Raw genomic sequence first — 25,724 nt, forward strand, 5'->3', positions numbered from 1 at the left:
TGACAAAATTGACAAAGGTAACAAAGAAAACAAAAAACAAAAAATGTTTTAATTTAAAATAAATTAAAAGAAGGGATGGGATATTTTTTAAAAGCGCTGTGGGATTACTAGGGTACACTATTCCCTAGCACTTGCCAGAGGAAAAAACAAAACTTTAATCGAAGGCAAGAGAAAAGAGGTGGGTTTTTAAGTGGGATTTAAAACCATTTAGTGACTGCGCTGCACGGATGTGGAGGGGGAGGCAGTTCCAGAGTCTGGGAGCTGCTACTGAGAAAGCCCTGTCGCCCCTTGTTTTTAGTCTGGACCTGGGCACCTCCAACAGCAGCTGGTCAGCTGACCGTAGAGCTCTGGAGGGGGTGTGGTGGTGCAGGAGGTCAGACAGGTATGTAGGGGCCAGACCATGGAGGGATTTGTAAACAGTTAGAAGAAGTTTATAGTCAATGCCGTGACGGATGGGGAGCCAGTGGAGCGATGCGAAGACTGGGGTGATGTGATCGTGTTTTTTAGTGCAGGTGAGGAGTCTGGCGGCTGAGTTTTGGACCAACTGCAGGCGGCGAAGCTGCAATTGATCCATACCGGTGTAGAGGGCGTTATAGTAGTCCAGTTGTGATGTGAACCCTATTTGTTTTGATTTATTATTGATTTATTATTATTTTGTTACTTAAAAAAAAATCTGAAAAACAATTTGCAGTTAAAGAGCACTAGTAATGTCACAATTTTTATATATGTTGTGGAGATGCAGAGAAAAGTCAATTTTGTGTTTCTGTATGCAGAGAATGTGTCGGGTTTATTTATATTAAAATATAAAATATCATAAAAATAAATAGGCTACAATAAACGCCCAATGTGACATAGGCATATATGTCACATCTCAGATCTTTGACATTTACGGGTAGAATTAAAAAAAAACATCATAAATATGGTCTATGTGGTCCACTGTGGTCTGTGGTAAATCCCCCATAATTTTCTTTCAAGGATAAATAGGTCTGGGTTTTTATGGGTTAAATAGGCTATATTTGTATCACTAGTTGCCTACATTTCCCATGAGCCCCGAAATGTTCGAGACTCGCGAGACTTGAAGTCTCGACGCGTTTGCGGCTGCGCAATATCATTCGAAAACTCGCACGGTGAGCGGCGCCGTGAGGAGAAAGAAAACGCAGCGAACAAAACACACAATGGCGACGGCGGCGACAACGGCAGGCGGGACGGGCTCAGGCGGACCGGCCACCGGCCCGGTCGGCGGCGGGACCGCAGTGGGACGCAAAAAGGACGGCGGCCCGTCCACCAAATTCTGGGAAAGTTCAGAGACGATATCCCAGTTGGAGACGGTGCGGCAGTGGGTCGGGAAGCACTACAAGAAGGTTAGTAGCTGCTTCTCATTGACTCCTATGACGGCCCGCAGGCACAATGGGCCGCTGCTATGTTAGCTAGCTGCTGTCACACAAAACCAACTAAAGCTCAAGTTTAACCTGTTTATACAAACCTTTACTTTATTTTGTGAGTTACCGTTGATAACCTGTTAGCATATGTTCGTGTTAGCATGCCACAAAATTAACTTTTACTTGAGCGAAGCTGTTTATCTGTTAGCTAGCTCGCCGTTAGCCAGCTAACTGCTCCTCCCGTGCCCTTACTAATAACACACTTGGGGCAAAAATGTTTACAAATGAGCAGCATGTGGACGCTGCAGCTATCGCACTTGTTTAGCATATATTTGTAACTTTTCCCAATTCATAAAATGCCAGCGAAACTCCATCCATAAGCATTGCAAAGGCCCGATAAGCTAACGTCACGGGACACCGTACAATCAAAGGCAGTACTTTTCTATCAACATAGTGCCTAACTCTCCCTTTTATTCTAGACAAATTAACTTTGTGGTTACAAAAATTCTCATGAGATCAGTGTCTGCGTTTTGCAGGCGCGGTTGTATTTTGTGCTGAAGCGTGAGCGGCATTGAGTTTTGTCAACACAGCAGCATACCAGACTGTGCAGGCTCCACTCGCCCTCTGATAAGTTAGCCAAACAAAGAATAGTCCTTCTGTCTGTTAATGCTCTCATGTAAACACGTAGACGCGCCGGGGATATTGAATAAATGGGCCAACGATTTAAAACACCTAGGTGCATGGGAAAATGAGCTAAACGTCCTAATTGATGATTAAGAGTGGAGTGATATCTGGACACATGCTAACTCAATTTCAGTCTGCAATCGTACCAAAGCAATACAGTTAAAGATTACACACAGAATGCACATATCCCCCAACCGCAGGCATCAATTCAATCCTACCCTCTCACCCATGTGCCTTAAATGCAAGATAGAAATTGGTACTCCAACTCATTGTTTTTGGTCATGTTCGAAACTGCAAATGGACTGGTTTAATATATTATCTGAAATAGAGAAGATATTGGTCTTAGAACTGGAGATGAACCCTGTGTCTCTCATACTGGATCTCCAAAGCCGACGCTTAACATCCAAACATAATAAGAGGTTGTATTGTATTCTTACCTATGCAGTGAGGAAGAATATTTTATTGCAGTGGATTAATGAAAAAGTACCAACTGTTAAAGGCTGGCAAAGAGTGGTATTTGATCTAGTACTGTTAGAGTACCTTACATGTTTATTGCATTCAAAACCAGACCAATTATATAATGTGTTGGAACCCTATTTGAACTATGTAGAGATGCAGTTTTGGAGGCTAAATTGCATTTTAAATGCTAATCTCCACAAATGCTAACCCACATGCTTGAGTTTGTTTATATGTATTAGCTGTATGTAAAGCAGCCAAGTTGGGTGTGTATTACAGCTTAAAGTGTGTCTCCTTGACATTGTCCTTTTTATAAATAGAAGCCCTTGGATGAGCTTTTCCCCTTTGTAGTTTGGCTTGTCCTATTTTCTCTAAGCCAGACACTATCATTTTATCCCCTTGCAACATTGTAGCTTCAGTGGTAAATGGTAAATGGACCTGCACTTATAGCGATTTTCTAAACGCTTTGCGACCACTCAATTTGCTTTACACTACAGACTGCGCTTATTCACCCATTCACACACACATTCATACTGGTGGCTGAGGCTACCCTAAACGGTGACACCTGCCACCATTGGGAATTCATTCACACACCCATGAACGCAGCATCGGGAGCAATTTGGGGCTCAGTATCTAGCTCAAGGATCGACTTCCACATGTAGGCTGCCATGGTCAGGGATCGAACCAACAACCCTCCAATCGGTGGAACCCTGCTCTACCAACCGGGCCCTTAGGTGCAGGAGTGAAAATGTATCTCATCCCAGGAAAAGAGAGTCCCTGAATCTTATTAGGGCTCCTGTTGTTGGTATTGACTCAGACCTTTGACCTCCTCTGTAAAGGGCTGCAAATGAACAGACTTTTCAGCGGGTGCTTCAAATCAAAGCGCATCTTTATTGGCTGTAATGACAAAATCACATGATTTTAAATTGAAACATTTGTACAGTCTTACTGTTTGTCAGAATTTTTTAAACATCCTTATTTCTTGTTAATAGACTACTTGAAAATGTGAATAATTGTGATTCTCAGTCCTGCTCAAAGAAGGCATTTCCTACATTAATTGTCTTCATTGAAATTACGATACTGTCTCTGTGTTAATACATGTTTATGTCTCTGCCTGGTCCCAGTATGTCCAGAATGACTCTCCCTCCAGTAAGTCCCTGGCGGGCCTGGTGGTCCAGCTGCTGCAGTTTCAGGAAGATGCATTTGGACGCAGGGTCAACAACCCTGCCCTTACCAAGCTACCTGTAAGCACAACACCTCTAACACACACAGCTAGCATTCCCTGTGCGCTGAAACATCATGTCCTCATTGTTTTGCTTCTATCTTTAGGCCAAATGTTTCCTGGATTTCAAGGCAAGTGGTGCGCTCTGTCACATCTTGGGGTCTGTCTACAAATTTAAGAGCGAGCAAGGGTGGTGAGTGGATTTGTTTTAACTTCCATAGAAAGGTTGTTATTGAACCTAACTTTAACCCTCATGTTATCATGAGGTATAAAATACTGGACTGCTGCGACTACATGTCATTGCATGTTTTTTTGTTCTCTGTCAACCACTTCCAGGCGTAGATTTGACCTGCAGAATCCTTCCCGGATGGACAGGAACGTGGAAATGTTCTTAAATGTTGAGAAGAACTTGGTCCAGGTATGGGCAACACTCTCCACACACAAGCTGCTTGTTTATGAACAACTCTGTGTCCTTAATTTAGATGTCTGCTGCAGTCGTTAGCTGCTCTTCATCTATTTATGCGAATAAACTTGGTTGATCATATTGAAACAATCCTGAAGTAGTTGTATTATTTTAATTAGGCTTCAGTTTTTCAAGTTATTAAAGCCAGACATTCACTATTCTAGTGAGCTGACCTCAATCTGCCGTTATGAAGGCTTTGTGAGCTGGATACTTTGGTAATGGTATTGATGGTTTTTGTAGTTCTAGGCAGCCTTAACCAAGCAAAACTGCACAGATAGATAATGTCTTTCACATACATTTACATGATGAAAAATATTGCTTCTGGTTTTTAAGAGCTTTCCCCCTTAGTCGATTAGTCATTTTTTATGCACATATCTGGTACACACAAGATTTAAAGCTTAGTTTTACAGATCTGTTGATTAAATCGACATAATGTTTCTGTTGCTTTTAGAACAACTGCTTGACCCGACCCACTGTCTTCCTGTCGCCGGACATCGAGCAGAAACAAGCCAGTAAGCTCAAAGACATCATCAAAAGGCACCAGGTGAGGCCAAACTTACTACGTCAACCTAGCCAATGATAGTATCTGTAGTGTATTCTAGAAAGGTTATTTCGAATGGAAAACTGTTATATTTGGTTGTTAATTATTATTATTTTCTGTCCTCTCCAGGGCTCCATTACTGATGACAAGTCAAAGGCAACCCACCACATTTACCCCTCTCCATCCCAACAAGAAGAAGGTATGGTAGAGTTTTCTTAGTCGCCCGCTAGGTATCTCTAAAACCTAATTTCATTAATTGTTGTAATGCAGAAAAGTGAGAAATTTGTAAAAATGTTGATTTGTTTTTTTTGCAGAGGAGTGGCTTCGTCCTGTCATGAGGAAAGACAAGCAGGTGCTGGTTCACTGGGGTCTCTCTCCAGACAGGTGAGCAGAGTGGAGGATCTTTTTTTGTATTCTTCCTAAGTCTGTAATGATACATGTTTTATACTGTTTTTTTTATTATAAAATAATTGATAGTTGGTAAAGTGGTAGGTAAAGGCTGTTTCTTATTCTTTGGTTTTTATTTTTTAGCTATGACACCTGGGTGTCAGCCAGCGAGGTGGATGGAGACGTGGAGGACCCGCCCAGCACTGACAGACCATGGAAGGTGAGCAATGATCAATACAAGCAGGGAAGGAACTTTTTAGCAAGATTAACATTGTTCCTGGGATATGGCCTTTGGTGTTACTATAATTAACAATGTGTTTATTTATTTACAATTTTGTTATGGTTTCTAGTTTCAAATAGAAGCCCTAACAGAGATGTTGTGGCTGAAGTTAATGGTTTTGCTTAAAGTTAAATACTTTTGAACACCTTGATCTTGGGGCTTTTGTCACAAAAATGGTCATTTTCCGGTTTTAACATGCAATGATGTGTCTTTCCTATGGGGAAATGGTGAATCAAAATCAGGCATTCATTGTAAAAAGAGATAACCAGATTCCAGTTGGATGAATAAAGGACAATAAACATTCAGCACACTAAGACTCAGTTATGTTATTATTACTATTATGTAACAAATTGCCTCTACTCTGTCTCCTTTCCTCTACCTCTCAGGTTCATGCCAAGTGGGTTATAGACACTGATGCCTACAATGAGTGGATGAATGAAGAAGACTACGAGGTGGATGACAACAAGAAGCCAGTCAGCTTCCGCCAGAGGATCTTCCCTAAGGAGGAGGAGGTAGGTATTTGTGCTGTGTGTTTGTCAGTGCCAGAGTTTCTTGAGAAACATTTTCACTCCCAGAAAGTCCTGGGTCTGAAAGTAGGTTTTTGTGTCCTAGTGTAGTGCATGTTCTTCCTCCAAGTTTGTGTGGTGCTGCATGTGAATTGTGCGTCCTTGTTCTTCGCCTCTGTCTGTCTGTTGCCCATCCTTTCCAAACTTTCCCACACTCTTTGTCTCCGTCTAATGTATTTCAGGGTTTCTGTCCAAGACAAGGTTTCTGTTTGTAAAATGATTTCAACATTTTCAAGATATCAAAAACAAGAACACAACTTCGGAAACTAGTAAAGTAGGTTCACTAGCCGCAAATGAGATCAAAAGCTTTCACAAGATTGCAATTAAATGCCAAGTGAAGATACATTAAGAGGGAAGACATTTAAAAAATTGCATATTTTTTTCTTTGTCGATTCACAGACACCTTGTGGAAATACTCTGAATACTCTAATCTGAAGTCTGTTTGATTCAGAGGTTTTGTTTTACTTACATTTGTTGTACAGTTAGAAAAATAGTTGGTTCATAAACTGTTTTTGTTTAATCACTAAGACAATCTACCATTACAAAAATTAAATGCTGATCCTGCTAAAGCAAATTTTTTACAGATAAATTATTATCAATGTACAAATTAAGAAATGATGGTTTGTGGTAAAGGAGAAACAATTTTGCGATAGAGGAAAGTATACAGGAACCCTGGTCGTCCCCTCCACCACCACAGCATCCTCCGCTCCCCCTCCCTGCCGCCGTTCTCCCACCGCTTCCCCTCCTTGTGTGTGCAAACGTTCCATCCTCTCATTCTGCGGCTCTTTCTCTCATCCTCCATCCCTCGCTCCCTGCGCTGCACGGGGTTTGTCTGATCAGTCTTCCCGTACACCCGATCGCAAGGAGCGCAAGGCCAACCCCGCCGGCAAGAAGAGGAGGCGCTCGCCCTCGCCGCCCAGCACTCCCGCCGAGTCCCGCAAGAAGGGAGGAAAGAAGGGGTAAGGAGGCCAGTTTCTATTTCCCCCTTTGTAGCCAGATGTAGAGCAAAGAGTTCATGTTGTAGAATTAAAGAGGCTGAATAAATATAGCAGACAGTGCTCAAACAGGAATACATATTACATTTGTAGGTTACTATTTTAAGTGGCAGATTAATACACATTTGTCACTCTAAAAGCAAGTATTGAGTATTAATACCAACAGGACAATGTATATGGGATTGACTCCAAATCAACTATAGTTGACATTTATTGGAATTAATTGTACCCAGTGTAACAGTGTTTCGTTTTTTTATTCTACAAAAATATAAAATACCACATTTTGAATGTCACCAAAGATGTATATGCACTGGAAACTGAAAATAAATGATACAACACAAGACATAGATGGAATAACAACAATCCACTAATACGCTAACTTTGAGTCATGTGTGCTGACATCTTGATGTGCTTGTTCTTGTGATTTTTGAGAAGTTTGGATGTGATACTGAACTGTTTAAATTGAGGACATTAAACTGACTGATGACTCCCTCTTCTGCGTCAGGAACCCGGGGCCTCACTGGAAGCGACGGGGCCACAGAGGCGAAGAGGAGGACACAGAGGAGGACATGACCAAGGACATGGACGACTCCTCAGCTGGTGCCAGCATGGAGGAGGGCAGCATGTCCAAGAATGGTATGTGCTGTGGGTAGGGGCTAACAACGACACTTACTTTTGATGTTATTACATAATCACTCTGAAAAGGCAGGTTGAGGCAGCAGCTTGGTTAAAATGGCAGACAAAGAACAGCTGTGCTATTAACTGACAGAGCATCAATACTTTTTTAGACCTCTTCAGAAAATGTTATTTATCTACAAAAGGTAAAAAAGAAATGTGATCATAAGTTCCCAGAGCACACAGTGATGTCTTCACATCACTTGTTTTGTCCAACTGATTTAGTGAACAGTGATAATGGAACAGAGACTAGTAGTTATCTGTGATGGTTTGTAAATGTAGTAATCTTTATACATTTGAATGATTTCTTGTGTATTGGTTAGTCAGTTGGTATCTCAAGGTGAACATCAGATTAAAGTGGATTAACTTGTGTGAAAAACATTTAATTTCTTCATTTATAAATGTGAAAATATTTCTGGTTTGTGAATCCCATCTCTTTCATCTGATTTTAAAAGTGATATAGGGCCTACATCTTTTCTTTCTTTTTTTTAACTCTTGGAATGAAAAAATCCTTTTTGAGGGGATGTACAGAAACACCACAAACACCATTTTCCAGTCAGTAAAGTAGGAAAACAGCCTGAAGATATATTTTTGAAACAACCAGAGATGAATGAAGCTCGATCCGTATTCTCAAAGATTCCCTTTAAAACCAACACACAATCCTTTCTAAATATGCTCTTTTTTTAGAACAAGTCCCATCTGGGATGTCCCACTTTTACAAAAATCTCCTTCTCACAACACACACACACACACACACCCACACACACACACACACACACACACTTTTTCTGTCTATTTTTAGTGTCCTCTTTTGCAAACGAGAGTGCGGGTTAATGCCTCCATGCCCACATCTGAATTAAACTGTCTTTGAATTATTCTTTTTTGTCCTACTCCGTTCAGTAGTCTTCCTCTTAATAAAACAGTTTCTCTTTTCTTCCATACACAGCAAATTCAAAGAAAGACAGTGAGAATACTCCTGTGAAAGGAGGAAATTTGGCCGACTTGGGTATGTTGCTACAAGTGTATTGATCTGTTAAGTTGTGTATAAATGACATGAATCAATTCAGAAAAACAACACGATTTTAGACCTTTTTCAAATATTGGCCTCAGTGATGCATCTCAACTCTGTTTTAACTTTATACAGATGACATGGAGGATGACTCTGTGCTTTCTGGTGGAAAGGTAAGATGATTGGCTTTTCTGAAGTCTCTGCAAGGTTTTCAGTAAAATAAGTCTACTTTTTCCTTCATTAAATCTTTTGTCCTGCATCTGGCATAAATATAGCATTGGATTTGCATACACCACTGCACACACTACCTTTCAGTCTGTGTTTTATAGGTTATAAAATTGGTCTGTTCTCCAAAACCCTTTAATCTTTTTCCTCGACACCCAAATCCATCTTTAGTGAGGATATTTTCCACAAGTTTTCTTATTTCTGCATATTAAACTATATTGACTTTTCTTTTCCTTGGTCAAATATTTCTGCAAAATCAGCTTAGCTTTATTCCAGGAAAACACACTTTATGCTGAAATCACATGGACTTGGAAACTGGACCTTTTTTTACTTTATTGCTATCGTTTGGTGCATCCCAATAATGTTTGCACAGAAGCTGTCTGCATCATGCTGACCTGCCTGACTCTTTGTCCCTTGCTGCAGGATGATGAGGAACAGGGCAAAGCTGAAATCAACCGACTGATGGACGCCAGCGAGGACAACGTGACTGAACAGACTCACCACATCATTATCCCCAGCTACAGCGCATGGTTTGACTATAACTGGTAAGAGCTGGAGGCAGGAGGATAAATGCATTCCTGTTGTGATACATTTAGGAAGGGTGCCAATGCTTTTGAAAAAGATATTAGCTAGAATGATAAAAAAGAAACAGATATGAAAAGGTGGCAAAACAAAAAAAACACAGCATCAAAATTCTGCTTCAAATCCCTAACTGTTTTTTTTTTTACAATCAAGGTACACTTGAAATTAATAACTCAACGGTCATTGTCACTTTTATTGTATTTCAATATGACTTGTTGGTTTGAGAAGATTGCACCTTTTGTACAACTGCTAGACCGGTTGTTGTAATGTTGTTGATAACAAGGAGCCACAAAGTCATTGAGCGTAAAACTAAATCTTTTTTGTTTTTGCAACTTGTTTTCGTTTCCCTCTAGCATCCATGAGATTGAGAGAAGAGCCCTGCCTGAGTTCTTCAATGGAAAGAACAAGTCCAAAACTCCAGAGATGTGAGCTGATACACACACACACACACACACACACACACACACACACACAGAGTTACAGATACCAGACATGTTTCAGATATATTTTTTGTACAATGTGTTGCTCCAGACCCAATGTGATACATTTCCTGCCATGCTAAATTCTTTGTGGTTCTTCCTGACTCCTCGACAGATACCTGGCCTACCGTAACTTCATGATCGATACGTATCGGCTAAACCCTCAGGAGTACCTCACCTCCACTTCCTGTCGCAGGAACTTGACTGGGGATGTCTGTGCCATCATGAGGTGAGCACATTTTTTCACCTTTTTAAATTTAACACCTTGTCTAAAGTACATACACAAACGCAGCTAAATGTCCTCTAACTCTACTCTCAACTACCCAAAATAGAGAAAAAATATATATAAGCAGACATTGCAGCTAATCTTGAGTTATTTAATGTACAATAAGTGATAATATTTTATGTTGAATCTGAAATCAGGATTGTCATTCTGTTCATGCCATTTAAATAAGGCTGATTCTCAAGAGAAATAACATTAAATATGCTTTTATTTCCTTCTGTCTCCAGGGTTCATGCATTCTTGGAGCAGTGGGGTTTGGTGAACTACCAGGTCGATTCTGAGAGTCGCCCCTTGCCCATGGGCCCCCCACCCACACCCCACTTCACTGTGCTGGCTGACACACCATCCGGCCTCATGCCTCTGAACCACAGACCCCCACCGGTAAGACTTACTGATAGATACAAGACCGAGTCAGTGACGGATGAAGAAGAAGTGACTTTGTAAAACGGAGAGCTTTCTACTGGTGCTAAGACAGTACCATGTAAACATTGTTGCTTCTGTGCTGTGTTTCTTCCCTCTAGATTCCCCCTCAGCAGCAAATGCCCAACTTCGCAGACAAAGGCAAAGACAAGGCCATCGACCTACAGAACTTCGGCCTTCGCACTGACCTCTACAACAAGAAAAATATCAAGGTCGGCACATGACTTGCTTAAAAACCTATAATAGGTTTTCTAAATCATCTTTTTATTTTCTCTTGAATTGGTGAGATGATTTCTTAGGGTTTTTTAAATGGCGAATGAATGGGAAACCAGAATAAACTATTTTAAATAGCCTAAAAAATTATAGAAAATCTTTTTTCCCCACTTATATTTGGGGCTGAAGGCTAAAAATCTATGAAAACCTCATTTTTATTCTACTTTTTCTCTTCTATTATCTGTCTTTATGTGATTGTTTTTGGTTCCTTACAGGGTAAAACGGCCAACTCCAGCAGGGATTGGACTGAGCAGGAAACCCTACTGCTGCTGGAGGTGAGTCTCACAGGACACTCGACAAAAAATCCCTCTTAAAATACTTTGAATTTTGAATATGGCTGATTGCTGAGCGCTGAAACAGTCTCTTCATCCAATCAGCTTCCATTTTTTTCTATTCCCTTTCTCTCTTGTATTTGCCTGTTTCTGTCTTACTTGTCCCACTTATTCCTCCTTTTAACTCGTGTCAGCCGTTCTCTCTGTGCCCTTCTTGCTTCCCTCCTGATTTTATAATCCTTCCTTCCTTTCTTAATTTGACTCTTACTGGTCTGCACTTCTACTTTTGAATTACCCTCTCTTCAACAGTACATCTCTCCCTCTAGCCCATCATCTCTTACCTTACAACCCTTTAATCTGTTCGTCTGTGCTTTTTATTATCCTGCATACCCTTTATGAAGATTGCACACTCACAAGATATTATGACTAAGCCTTGTATATTAACTCCATTCAACTCTTCCAGGCCCTGGAGATGTTCAAAGACGACTGGAACAAAGTGTCTGAGCACATCGGTTCACGCACCCAGGACGAGTGTATCCTGCACTTCCTGCGGCTGCCCATTGAAGATCCATACATGGAGAGCACTGAGGCCTCCCTGGGCCCTCTGGCCTACCAGCCCATACCCTTCAGCCAGTCTGGAAACCCCGTCATGAGCACAGTAGCCTTCCTGGCCTCTGTGGTTGACCCCAGAGTGGCGTCTGCTGCTGCCAGGGCAGCCCTAGGTGAGAACTCTTGAACTTTGATAATGTGACTATTTTACAATCCTTGAATGTAATATAACTTGAATACAGCAGCTTGACAGTTAGACGGATGACTCCCCCACCGTTAAACAAAAATAACACAAAGGCTGTAAATGTAAACTATATGTGGAATTGGTAATAAATGTATCTTAAACAGACAAAATAATGACAAAGCAAAAATAAATCAATAAATGTCCTCTCTCTGTTTGCAGAGGAGTTCTCCCGTGTGCGTGAGGAGGTGCCTGCTGAGTTGGTGGAGGCTCACGTGAAGAAAGTGCAGGAAGCAGCCAGGAGCACAGGAAAGGTGGACCCCGCCTTCGGCCTGGAGAGCAGCGGCATTGCTGGCACCGCCCCCGAGGAACCAGAAAAGACGGGTGAGTAGAACGTGACGAAGGGTAGAAATAGCAGCTGAAGTCGTTGGTTAAAATCTCCTAACCAGAAAATGTTCTAAATAGGACGTTTTGCTGTCTTTTCTTATAAAATCTCCAGTGTAATCATTATCACTGGTTTAATAATCGTTGTGAGAATTTCCTCAATGTGGCCTCCCTAATGTAATTTTATTTTATTCACAGGAGATTTGGTAGTTTTTTGTATTGTGATGCATGTAGCCACTGGAGGGCAGCAGTTTATAGCATCAACACTGCAAGCTATTATACAGGGAGAAGCATCTTTGATGCAGATTAGCGCTGTGGGTGTGTGTGGGGTTGTGGGTGAGGGTATGTTCACGCTAAGGACAGCATCGTCACTATTTCCCTTTACACACATCCTTGTTTCCCCTCCATCTCTTAATTAAAATGATGGTCTTTCTTCACTTGTATATCAGGCAGAGATGATCAATCTGACTTGACATTTAAAGGTGATACACATGCCAGTTTCTACCAGCAGGGGGTGAGCAATACAGAAATATTGTTGTGGGTGTGCACCCTGCCGTGGTAACCAGTGGATTAAAACAACGGTGGCAGATGGGGCAGCGGAGTGGGAGGAGGGGGAGCAGAAAACTGGGTCATCACACTCTACCATGTGCTTATCTCATTCTCTCTAGTTTGCTCTGTGCTTTCTTGAAATATTTCACTTTTACTCTCTATTCTTTCCCCCCTGTCTCCTACACACACACACACACACACACACACACACACACACACACAGATTCTCACAAACGACACCATTCATTTGTTGTTTTACCTGAATTAATGCCCTCCTGCGCCAGAGTTGCAATCAATGAGCTTAAATGCGTTGCCTGGCCTGAAGCACTCAACCGACGCACACATCACACAATCAATATTCAAACCCTTAACAAACGCTCAAGTGCACCCGTGACATGGTTTAACACTCAACCATACACATGTATTCATCTGGTCACGTGTGTGTGTGCAATGCAATGCAATGCACACACGCACACACGCACACACACACACACACACACACACGTCATGGCCTTTCCTGCTTGCTTAAAATGCTTTTGACCTTAATTTCCTGTCCTGAGTTTCTCCTTCAAACACTAATTTTTTGGTGGAGCCCCAGAGAATCTACAAATGCTGCAGCCTCATCTTTTTACAGTTGTAGCACAAGTGTTGAACTTGTTGGATCTGCCTGTAATTTTGTTGTCTGATTATGCATGCATGAACCCAATCTCACCCTGTTCTTTGGCCGTGTTCTTGGTTTTTGACAGCATAAACAATCCATCGGACAATTAACAGTTGCCGTGAAAATCTAGGCTGCAGCACAACAGTCTGAACCATCTCAGTCTGTGGCACAATGCTAATTTCTCCACCACATTTGTTATTTGCAGAAACCCCAGAGGCAGAGAAGATGGACACGGACACAGACTCCCAGCAGGCTGATAAGGTAAGACCATCCATGTCTTTATATGTTCTACATGTTGAGGGAAAGTCTTTGTTTTAATTGGTTTGCATTAGTGCATCAGATAAAACTTCCAATGAATGATACTTTTATTATAAGCAAATAATTCCATGTGTGTGACCAAAACTGTCCCGATTTTCCATCCCTGTCTCCCGGACTCCAGACATATTTAAGACATGCATCTTTTAAAAGCTAGCACCAAATATAATGTTTTTTATGTTTATGTTTTTTTGTGTGTTTTTTTTTTAAAGAAAAAGGCTGAACATGTTCCTTAAGCAGTTTCCATTCTATAAATGTTCCTCTCTCCAACTGGGTGTTTAAAGTCCATTTTCCACTCATCTAAATTTGGTGTCGCTCGGGTCGGAAAGGCCCACCGGCTGAATGTAATGGCTGATGGCTTTTATCATTAGCATCCATTAACCAGTGTCAGACGCTGTGTCCAAATCACAGTGATTGTCCCCCAAAAAGTGGATAGGATCATGATACGACCTTTATTCCACTTGCCCTGAGCAACACAGCATTCACTCGCCGTCACTTTAGCCACATTTACCTTCTGTAGTTGTTTAGTGGCATCAAGGACATTTGACTAATTTCTACTGTCTTTTGATGTTTTCTTAGTTGTGTTTTACAACCTCGAATGTTAGATTTTTTTCTTGTTTATGCACCTTGCAACACAATCTTGGGTTATCTTTTCTTAGGCCTCGTCTAAAGGCAAACGTGAAACATAAGCCTTACTAGCTGTTGTATCAGTATGGGCTGCTTACCGTCTGTGTCTTCATCCTGCAGGCGGAGTTGAAAGATGAGGCAGAGAAACCCAGTGAGTCTGCAGAGAAGGGTGACAAGACAGAGGCCACAGACAAGGTGAAGAAGGAGGGAGCAGAGACGTCTGAGCGGGAGGAGGAGAGCGAAGAAGCAGGGGAGGCCAAGACATCTCCAGCAGGTAAGAGTAAGATTCATGATGAAAATGCTCTAAATATTGAATCTTCAGAGGTTAGCCGCTGATTGTTAAATGTTGGAAATTACTTTGTCTAGAAATATTTTTCAACACACCTATAGAAGGACATTTTTGTGTGCAATATTCTGACTTTAAAATAGTAGTTAAATTTCTGTCTTCGTCCCTGTCAGAAAAAGACAAAGATGAGGCGATGGAGACGTCGTCTTCAGAACAGGAGAAGGAGAAGGAGGAGAAGGCAGCTACAGAGGAGGGAGATGACAAGAGGAAAAAACTTGAGCACGACATCGGAGAGGGTAACATTGCCACTGCAGCCGCTGCTGCTCTCGCATCTGCTGCCACCAAGGCCAAGGTGAGACTGTCAGGAGTGCTGACACAACAAACACACTTTAGGAAGTCTAATTGTCCCATTGTTCACCTGTCATTTTGAAAACTTTACTGAAAGTTTTTGGTTTGATCCTTATTTAACTATAGTGTATAATGCCCACAGTAGACACTAAACACAGAAGACAACTTTCCCTTATTCTTTACTGGAAATCTCTCATTTGCCATCATAAATGTCTCTTCCTTTGTGTGCCGCACAACTGATTTCATGTGGAATACTAAATGCTTCAGGGGATTGTTTAAGGGCATTTTGGAAAATGGGGTGATTGTAGAAAGAGAGGTTCAGCAACAAAGTTGTGGTTAGGACTGTGCTGTATTGTTCACAATAATACCGGTATATTTTTTTATGAGTAAAGAAAAAGGCATCTCACAATATTGGCAACATTCCTACTTCTTGCATTATACCATTTGTTAACCGCGGGCTAACATTAGCTAACAATTAAAGTTGTGTTAATCATAAAAAGCTACTATAACTTCCTGTCGCTAAACACATGCAGCTTTCAAAATAAGAGCACAGTTAACAGAATCCACCACAGCTGAATCAAATCCCTTAGATGATTATTTTTTATTATTTGCTAATACTCAAGAGTACATTTTTTGTGTTTGGCAACTCTTGAGATTTGTACTATACACTTTATTTTAGATTTATGATTTTTTTTTTTTTACGTTTTTTATTTATACAGACTAAAAAAATAATATTTCCTATATTTTTTTCAGTATTTTGTAATATCGCAAAAATTCCCTGAAATATCATGATATTCTTTTGGGGCCTCATCGCCCACCCCTAGTTGTGGTCACCAAATACCTCCAGAATGGGCTAAAGCACAACGAAATCTTGATGATGTAACCATTCCACATCAGATATTTATAGTTTGTCTGCCCCCCCTCTTACTTCATCCTTTCAGCACTTGGCGGCGGTGGAGGAGAGGAAGATCAAGTCCCTGGTGGCTCTGCTGGTGGAGACCCAGATGAAGAAGTTGGAGATCAAGCTGAGGCACTTCGAGGAGCTCGAGACCATCATGGACCGAGAGAAAGAGGCTGTAAGTCCTAAAGAAACTGTTGAATTCTTTTAATGTTGACGTTGAGATTAAGTGTGGATGTTATTGGCCAGCATTGGCTCTTCACAGCATCATTAGTTCCAACTGCATTAGTTGTACTTATCTCTACACATTCAGTCAGAGCTCTCAGGTTTAGTCGGTAATAATGAACGTGATCTGTTAAGAAGCTCATCCAAAACAGAAAAATCTCAAAGCACCCTCTGTCTGCTGAGAGGACACTGACCTGCTCGTGATGATTAATATCTATTTTCAGTCATTTACTGTCTTGTTTGTGAGCAAAGTATCAATCTAGACTTGTCTGTTTTTAAATGTGCTGTATAAATAAGATAAACTTGAAATTGGAGTTTTTTAAAATGATGAACAGATGGCACAAAGATGGCAGGTGTAAATAGAAAATACTTTGTGAATAAACAAAGAGGTTTATTAAATACAGGTTTTTGAAATTATCCAAAAATGACCCAATGTCACACAGTCCTACTTCTCTGGTTGCTAATTTGAAAAAAAGTAGCAAGTAAATATTTGGAGTTCATTGGCCAGTGTTGGCCACCCAACAAGTTGCTTCCCACTTGGTCCAAATCCTCCACAGAGACTGAAGAGGAGACAGAATTACTCCTTTGTGAAGGAGCTGAATTGAGAATAAAACATTTTCCAGAGCAAAGCGGCTGTATAGTCAGGCAAGTGAAACTTTTACCTGCCTCTTGAGGGCAAATGAAAAGCCCTCAGCTTTGTGTGTGTGTACTGCCGCTGGACAATCCCTGGAGACGCCAGTGAGAGTGTAAAACTGTGTTTTCGCGGTGGAGGCATCGGGAGCGTAGCCCAGTTTCACAGCTGTAAATAGTGCATGAAAAGGACTCTGGTTTACATAAGCTTTCCAAAGACTGGAGAGAAATCAAACCTCTGCGGCTGCCATAGGCTGTAAAACACTGAACTCCTTTAAAAAAAAAAAAAAGAAAGAGAGAGAGAAAAAAAAAAGACAGATCCACACAGTACAGCAAAGAGACACAAGTCAGTATTATACTGAGTCTCAGGCTTCACAGGCCTGTGCATGCACCATCTCCTCTGTAGACCTGCAGGCAGCCATTGAAGTGTACCAATGTGCTGCTGCTCTCTGTTCCACTTGTAAAATATTGTCATTGACCCTTATAAAGCCAAAAAAGGGAATCTTTATACAAGCATGTAAGCATTTTTTAAAGTGCTCAGTTCACCCAAACTACTAAAAGACACAATTTTTCCATTTAGCACTTGTTGAATCTACCCTAGAGCTAAGTGGAGATCATTGAAGATAACAGTAGGTCAAGGGAAACCTCTCAAAGTTTTTTTTATACATTCTGTTATACTAACTTGTAAAAAGTGAAATCATGCTAATGGTCCAATTAAACTTTCATTTGTCTGAGGACACCCAGTTCCCCTCTATTAATGGTCCTGAAATCCACATTTCTACAACACCCTTACCCTCAGCTATGTGGTTACAATATATCTGTACTTTTTTCAGTCTGATCATTCATACTTTAATCTTATTATGTTGGTTATTGTGTAGACATGACATCTATTGCATGTCTGTCCGACCAAAGAAAGGGATCCCTCTTCCGAAGGTTTCTCCCATTTTCTTTTTGTCTTTAACTGAAGCAAGGCTCTAAGAACAGATGGTGTATAGGCTGTACAGATTGTAAAGCCACTTTAATTGGGCTGTGTAAATATAACTGACTTGACTTGACTCACCTATCATAAGTGGGGAGTCATGTTTAGTGTTATAACAAATGTCTTCATATAATCAATCTTTCTTGGCATTCCTGCATCTCTCTCTCTTTTGTTGTGTAGTTGGAGCTTCAGCGACAGCAGCTGCTCACTGAGCGTCAGGCGTTCCACATGGAGCAGCTCAAATACGCTGAGATGAAGGCCAGGCAGCAGATGGAGCAGCAAGCCGCTGCTGCGGCTGCGGCCGCTGCCCAGGCTCAAGGACAGGGGCAGGCTCCTGGATCTGGACCACACTCCGGACCCCCTCCATCAGGCATGCACCCTGGAGGGCCCCCGCCACACCACGGAGCACCAGTGCCCTTCCACGGAGGGCCCCCACCCGGTGGCGCCATGCACCCCGGCTATCCCCCAATGGGTCACCACCCCATGGCCCCTCACCACCCAGGACAGACAGGTCAGAGACAGAAACATAACCTGTTGAGAGATTGTATTGTAAGTGATGGGGATCAAAATCCAATCTTGATGTGCGCAAATATACATTTTGAAGTTCAATTGCAGCTTCCGCAGTCTGTGTTGGACAAGTCAAGTGAATATCTTCAGTTATTTTTTTAGCACAAAATTCAGTACAAAACACAGTAGAGTTAACACAAAGAGGGAATTTTTTACTAAAATAAATGTAAATTTAGGTACTTACTTGAACTGCCTAAGTCCTAGTGTTCACAGGTATTTTTGAAATCTGGGCTTTTCATCCAAGACGTGCTGTCAAGACCTTCCAAACTAACAGGCAGCAATAAGCTGGTGTTGAGGTTTATGTTAAGGGAGAGTTTGAATATGTAGCAGTGACTTTTTCTATTGCATTCTGACACCTTTCTGCCTCAGTTTCGAGAAGGAAAAACTATACATTTAAGTTAAAACATGTAAGTCCTGTTAGCAAGGTTAGCATAATCACTATTTTCACCAGGTCCACCGCACATAATGTCAGCTCTTTGCCCTGGAAGGAGTTCTACTAAATGTATTTATCAGTGACCTCAAATACTGTTTGCATGTGGAAAACAGAATAAAACGCCAAAAAACAAAAACAAAAAAAACATTCACTTGTGGACTAGGCATAATGCAGACTGCTGTAGCCCTGTTTACACTTCAGCTACACAGAACCTGCAGACCGTGGATTTTATCCCCCAAGACAAACCTTTAAAAATGCTTAATGAGAATCTGGTCCGTACGGAGAGGAGAAACAATTATTGCAAAGAAAAAACCTTTCAGTTTACACATTGGAATATGAGTGTTGCTTCAAGACTAATATAAATGTGAATCTGAATCTTGTTTTATATTTCAAGAATTTGTCTGACCAAATCTGATTTTCTGCGCTACAGGACCGATGGGACCAGGCCAGCCGATGCCAGGTCGTATGATGCCCGGCCCGCCCTCTGCAGGCCCCCCTCCTGGCGGCATGCCTCCCATGATGCCCCCACGTCACCCTGGAGCTCCCAACGGCATGTGTGAGTACAAATCTCCTTCTGCCACACATTATGTTTGTTCTGTGTGTCTTTTCATGCATAAACGTTTGTTTATGTTCATCGGACTTGAGTACTTTTTATTGGGATGTTGTGTACAGCATTTTATTTACCAAAACCACTATACCTTAAAATGTGGAGGTGTTTTTAGAATCCAGTATTTACACCACAAACAACTTGAGAAAAAAAGGGTTTCTGGTAATCCTAATATTACTGTGACCAAAGAGTTGACAGCTGGTATTTACTTTGAATGTCAGCTGCAGCTAAACGTTTGTGTCGTTGCTGCCTATTAGCATCACATCACACACCAACCCTGTGGTTTGCATTCATTTCTCCAGCCTTGTTGAGTCTGCAGCCAATCAGCAGCTGAAATCAGGCAGCAGCACGATGACAGCTCAGTAAATACAGCTGAGGCTTGCAAATGTGATTTATTTTCCATAAATTTTCTCTTGAGAGTGTTTGTGTTTCCACCTGTGCTGTTGTTATTGCTCACATTGACACTTTAAGAATAAGGTAGAGGAAGTTAACCTATCCTTAACCAAAGTATCAGCCTGAAAGTGCTGAAAAACATCTTTTTATGGTAATCCAAAATAAAACCTTGGGTTGACAGCATTGCAGACAGATTAGAGAACATCAGATGGGTGTTACTTGCTCTATTTTTTAGGACGTCAGGTGCTTAAGTCTTGATCTTTTGCACTTTTCTAGGTAAAAAGCAACATTGAACCTGGATTATCTGCGGGACAGTTTCCATAAAATATAATCCTATATTTATTTTTTTTGTTGATTTATTAGCCTTTAAAAAGAAACTTTGTATATTTGACTTCTCTTACCACAGTTGCATATATGTACAACCTTTGTGAAAGAGGTATTTTTTTTATTAGGGGTAAAACTAAACATTAAAGGGACAGTCTGGATTTATAGAGGTGGGTTTCTAAGAGATATTTATTCATATTCTACAGTGGGTGGCAGTTGGGTGGCAGTGTTATTGTGTGACTTCGGAACTAACCTTTTTCAAACAACACCAACGTCGCACCATAACACAAACTAACTGATCAAGGCAATGGTAGACCAGCAACTCATGTCCCGTAAGGTAAAAATTTGTTTTTATCTTGCGGGACATGTCTCGTGGTTTTGAAGACGGCATAGATAACAGCATCAATTCCCTCTATGTAATCCTTAACAGAGCTGTCTGATGACATGAAAAGTGGGAAACTTTATGTGCCTAAAATGCTCCCAACATCCCTAAACTGTACCGTGTTTGGCTTCTGTGTTGCTCCTCCAAACTGTTGGTGTGCAGACCAACATTTACTGTCGGTAAAGTGCTAATTTTTGGCTAAGTACCCCATACAATCCCACTTTAAAAAGTAAATCTCAAATATGGATTATGTGCATTATGTGTAGCAGTCTTTTCTGTCATGTTCATCATCTCATGACCTGGCTGGTCCCAGATTCCAGACTCTTCAAACCCCCCTTGTGTCTCCTTTACCCCATTAAGCGCTTCTTTCGTGCTCTTAAAAAACAGCATCTTTTCTCTTTCCAGATCCTGGCCCTCCACCTGCACAGCCTGAGGCCGTACCTGCAGTTCCTGTGGGTCCTCCAGCTCCCGCGAGTGGACGAGTAGCCGACAACTAAGACCTACACACACAAACACACACGAAAGCACACACAAACACACAAAACTAACTCTATTTCTGTACCCCTTTTTGATGGCCTTTGCTACTGGCTCGGCATATTTCCCTCAACACTCAAAACTACCATAAAATTTATCACAGGACCCCCACACACACATACAGGACACATACACACACACACACACACACACACACACACACTCAGGGTTCAGTGGCAAGGGTAACCCAATTTTCCACACACGCATCCAGACTTCCTCTCAGGGCACAGCGGCAAGGGTCGTCTAGTAATGAACACTGTTTTCTGCTCTGTTGGGCCAGTTGGAGGCTGGAGAGAATGACTCTGTGTACAGAAAACAAAACAAAAGGAGAGAGAACAGATATACAACTGTCTGTCTCTGATTTTTCCTCTTTTACAAAGGAGATTTAAATGACACTGTAACCCCCCCCCTCCCCTCCCGTCTCTATTTAACACACACACACACACACACACACCTCTTCTTGTCGGGTGCCTCTTTCTGCAAGCCAAACACTAGGGGGAGCTAGTGAGACCAGAGGGCCGATCACACATGCAGAGTTGTGAGTTTGTGACGAGCAGCCAGAGCTGTAACACGATATGAATAAAACACACACACACACACTGGGGGGACCCAGCCTGCCCTCGCTTTTGTCTTGTCGAGTATCTACCTCTCGCTCCTCTTTAAATGATACACTGTAGTTCTGTGTGTGTGTTTATGTGTTTGTCTGTGAACATGTGAGTGAGAGACAGAGGGGTGTTTCATGGCAGTTCACTCGTCTGCCTTTTTTTGTGCCTCTTATGTAATCTTTGGTCAGTAAAAATTGAAGAAACGAGGCAGCTTGATGGATGAGAAAACATGACTTGACTTGTTTTTCAAGACATTTTAAAAACTTTTATCTTGGCGCAACAAAAAATAAAACCTTAATTCTAAAATTAAGACGTTTTCTGGTGTGTTTGACGAGGTATGTCCCGTTACTTGATTTAAACAAAGATGGCAACTGAAAACAGTTGTCACAACAGGGTGGAGTCTAATGGTGATCTGCCAAAAAGCATCAGGTTTTGTCTCATTTTTGACAAATGGTCTTCTGCTGAATGAATTTTGTTTTTGAATACTCTCTGACCTCCCTACCCTGTGACTCTTGAACCCTAAATCCTATTGGTTCCCACTAAAGATGTCAGAAATATATCAATAATTTTATGTTAAAAGGTCCAGTCATTTCCTGAATAGCCGGGCGCTGTAGTTTTTGGCGAATGACGCTCAAACATGAGTAAACAAAGCCTTTGTTGGACACTATTTTTAGCTGCGGATCAATGAACATTTGGTGCTCTAGTGCAGGATTTGCTCAAAACAAATGTGTGTTCATGGTAATGAAGGAACATGTCGCACATGACAAAATGTGGCCCATTTATGTGTTCATATGAAATGTATGGCAGAAGAATCAATTGGCTGATTTTGGTTCATTTGTGGACAATAAGAAAAATCTACAATATCGCCACACTTGTTTTTTAAACATTAAAGCAAAAGTCTGATTACATGAGGCACAAATTGAGGCTCGGTCAGAGGAAGGACAGACTGCTAAACACACCGTCATTCCTCCTGCTGCCTCACACCAACCACAGCACTGTAACACACACACACACACACAGAAATGTAAGCTAAGCTGAGGCTCACACTGGAGGCTGCGTGCACACACCGACTTGGCCAGACCCTGCCACAAAGCACTGGACAACCATACACACGCATAAAAACACACACATATACATATAATCTCCTGCTGACCTTCACACAGCCTTTACAGAGAGGGAGACGCTGTGATGCGGCTCGACTGAACATGAATGATGCTCTTCCTCAGCACGGCGGGCTTCTAGATGTTTTTAGGTGCTGACACTGTAGCGAAAAGCCTCGTCCCCCGTTCCTCCTCCCCTCACGGTTTCCCAACGCCTAGTGCTGCCTACCTCGCTAACTAAACCTCACACACATTCACATTTTTTTTCTTGCTTTTTTGCCACTAGCCACGGGGGTAAATAAGCAATATCCTCATTCCTGTGTATCAACCTTATTGTGGGTGGCACACTGAAAAGTACCGCGCTACAAACAAGGTGCAATCATGATTTCATAAATTACTCTTTAATAATCCAGTGTCCTGTGGTGTTGTGGTAAATTAAAAAGGCGCATAAACACGGGGAAAAACCACCAACCACCTATTTATAGATCTGAAATGATGAGTAAGCAAGAAAGTGAACCCATTTGATTGTTGTTTTTTAAGCAAAAATTCCAGATTCTCAGATGTGAATATGTGCTTGCTGTCTTTGATGTTGAAGTAAATATATCTTTGTTAGTCGAAGAAAAAAAAAATTGGATGTTTAAAGACGTCACCTCTAGGCACAATTTCATTATCTCCATTTATTGAGAAATGAGAAAATAATCTGCCCCAATTTTAAGATGGAACCAGCAGATATTTGGCAACTTTGCTTGGTAATTAGTTATCTAGATTTTCAGTTGATTAACAAACAAAAACCACATTCCTCAGCATTTATGGCATTGCAGATGTTCATATTTACATTGTTTTTGAGCATTTTAACAGCTTTTCGTGTGTTTGAAAGTTTATTCTAGACTATGGAAATCAGATGCCTCAACAACCAAAGGATCAATTAGCAGCTTTTTCTGCAGTTTTTGGTCTTTTTACAATCTTGTTCTGCAGATGAGGTTTCCAGCTTGTCATGAAAATCCTTGAAATGCTCAAAACTAATACAATCAAAAGGTCCAGAACAGCTATTAAAGGACCATGTTACAAAATTTTGCCATCATCATTTTCAGCCCTACATACACGGTAAATATAAGAAACCACCTAAGTTATATTCATATTTCGTTTCCTGACAACATGTGAAATTAATTTGCTTTATATATTTTTCAGTCTCCAAGTATAAGTATAAGGCAATTTAGTGACACACAGGTTGATAATAAGCTCGGATAAAAGCTGTTCTAATGTGAAGTCTTGACTTAAACTCCTCCTCCTCTGCCCCTTCGCTAGCACTGTTAGTATCTCTGCTACCTCTTCCTCGTTCATCCGCTAGCTACCTCTTCTAGAAATCTTCCTCTTGCTATCTGCTACCTCTCTGCGCACCCCTTCGCTACCTCTTGTTCCCATTTCCTTTCTTTTTTTTTTTTAAATTTCCTTTTCCTGCCCACGTGACTGCTGCATCACTGACTGTTGCCCTCTTCTCCCGTTCTATCGGAAGAAGAAAACCACACACCTAAACACACGGACGGTCATTCACTCTCGCTCTCATTCACCGCGCCCTCCTTTCCCATTCAACATCTTAACAGGCTTGTTATGTAATATCACTTAAATATGACGGGAATCCCCTTACATATATTATCTTTAATCAATACTTTTTTGTGTTATTGGTAATGTATTTTTAAGGAGAAGTTTTGTGTAGATGGAAGTTATCTCTGTTCTTTGGAAGTTTGTAGCATTTGTTTTTTCTTTTTTTCTTTTGTATGGGGTCTGTTGGTACTTGGACCTAGACACTGTCGAATAAACTGTGTTTTGTATGAGCTTGATGTCACGGTTCTTTTTTTATTTAATAATTGATTTTCCTTGCTACTTCTTGAGACAACAATATCTTTGCAAAAGCCCGCCTTAGTCCCAAAAGCTTAGCTTTTACTGCGAGAGAAATATCTACAGGGAGAGGAAAAAAAGAGCTAACCATGTGGAAGCTGATCCTGTCACCTGAAAAGTCATTTTGGTTCACACTGTGTACCACTTTGAGCCAGTTGTTTGCTCTCCTCTGCATTTAAATTAAGAACTCAAATCGGCACATGCCTTTTTTTGGTAAAGTCTACACCAAAAAAGCTTGCTGCAGCTTTTTCTTATTGTTTCTAGGCAACCATAAAATCACCAGTCCTCTCAGTTAATCTGAAAAAATTGCTAATGACGTCAGGTGTTTTTCTGCTTCAAGTTGAAGTTTTTTTCAGCAACAGGAGTTCAGGGCGCTCCCAAAACCAGCAAAAAGCTAATTTCATTAGAAACAATTAAGAAGCTGCATCTGACTGCTATAAACACATATCAAGGTCTATGTGGGCCTGAATCGACAACATTACATCACATAAAAATAAAAAAAAGTGTGCTGCTGCATTATATGTAATTTATACTAACACAATCACATTTTACATTGCTTGTTGTACCTAAATGTAAATGTAAAAGGCTCTGTCATATCCTCCAACAAAGAGTTTAAGAAAGTTAAAAAAAATTCCCACAGCATTTCCACTCTGTCTAATTTAGGACTAATGAGTTTTTACCAGCTTCATATATATACTTCCTCGTTATACATATCTCAGATGGTTTCATTCACAAAGCTGTTTAAGGTACAAATAGATAAAACTACCAAAACACAAGAAATGCACTGAGGTATGATACAAATTTGTGTAGGTTTTTTTTCTTCTTTCGCACTCCATTAACCCTTTGTGACCGACCATAGAACAAGCCCACCAGAGCAGATATTTTCATGCTATAGTGCCTTTTTTATTTGGAGCATTTTCATATGGTTTACATCCCAAATTTTAATAGTACAAATTGACTTATGACCATACTAATGAGTGAAAATGCTAAAAGGTGTTTATTTTTTTTTTAAAAAGAGAGAAAATTGTTTTTTTACTTTTTCGAAATACACAAATTTCAT

The 25,724-nt window shown here is 40.9% G+C and overlaps 1 protein-coding gene across 1 annotated transcript; it reads left to right on the forward strand.

The window, feature by feature from the left end:
- Positions 1-1,141: 1,141 nt before the first annotated feature.
- On the forward strand, positions 1,142-24,600 carry smarcc1a (SWI/SNF related, matrix associated, actin dependent regulator of chromatin, subfamily c, member 1a). The gene is made up of 28 exons (XM_059339010.1): positions 1,142-1,361; positions 3,644-3,763; positions 3,849-3,934; positions 4,078-4,159; positions 4,656-4,748; positions 4,875-4,944; positions 5,060-5,129; positions 5,277-5,352; positions 5,799-5,924; positions 6,819-6,937; positions 7,479-7,609; positions 8,595-8,654; positions 8,793-8,830; positions 9,306-9,427; positions 9,818-9,889; positions 10,059-10,172; positions 10,454-10,607; positions 10,748-10,858; positions 11,135-11,194; positions 11,655-11,913; positions 12,144-12,305; positions 13,721-13,776; positions 14,578-14,731; positions 14,917-15,095; positions 16,033-16,167; positions 18,004-18,334; positions 19,254-19,379; positions 20,935-24,600. The coding sequence occupies exons 1-28, from the start codon at positions 1,176-1,178 to the stop codon at positions 21,024-21,026; spliced, it is 3,384 nt and encodes a 1,127-aa protein (XP_059194993.1). The 5' UTR covers positions 1,142-1,175; the 3' UTR covers positions 21,027-24,600.
- Positions 24,601-25,724: the final 1,124 nt, after the last annotated feature.

Source organism: Centropristis striata, chromosome 8, assembly GCF_030273125.1.
Source record: "Centropristis striata isolate RG_2023a ecotype Rhode Island chromosome 8, C.striata_1.0, whole genome shotgun sequence".
Lineage (NCBI taxonomy): Eukaryota > Metazoa > Chordata > Actinopteri > Perciformes > Serranidae > Centropristis > Centropristis striata.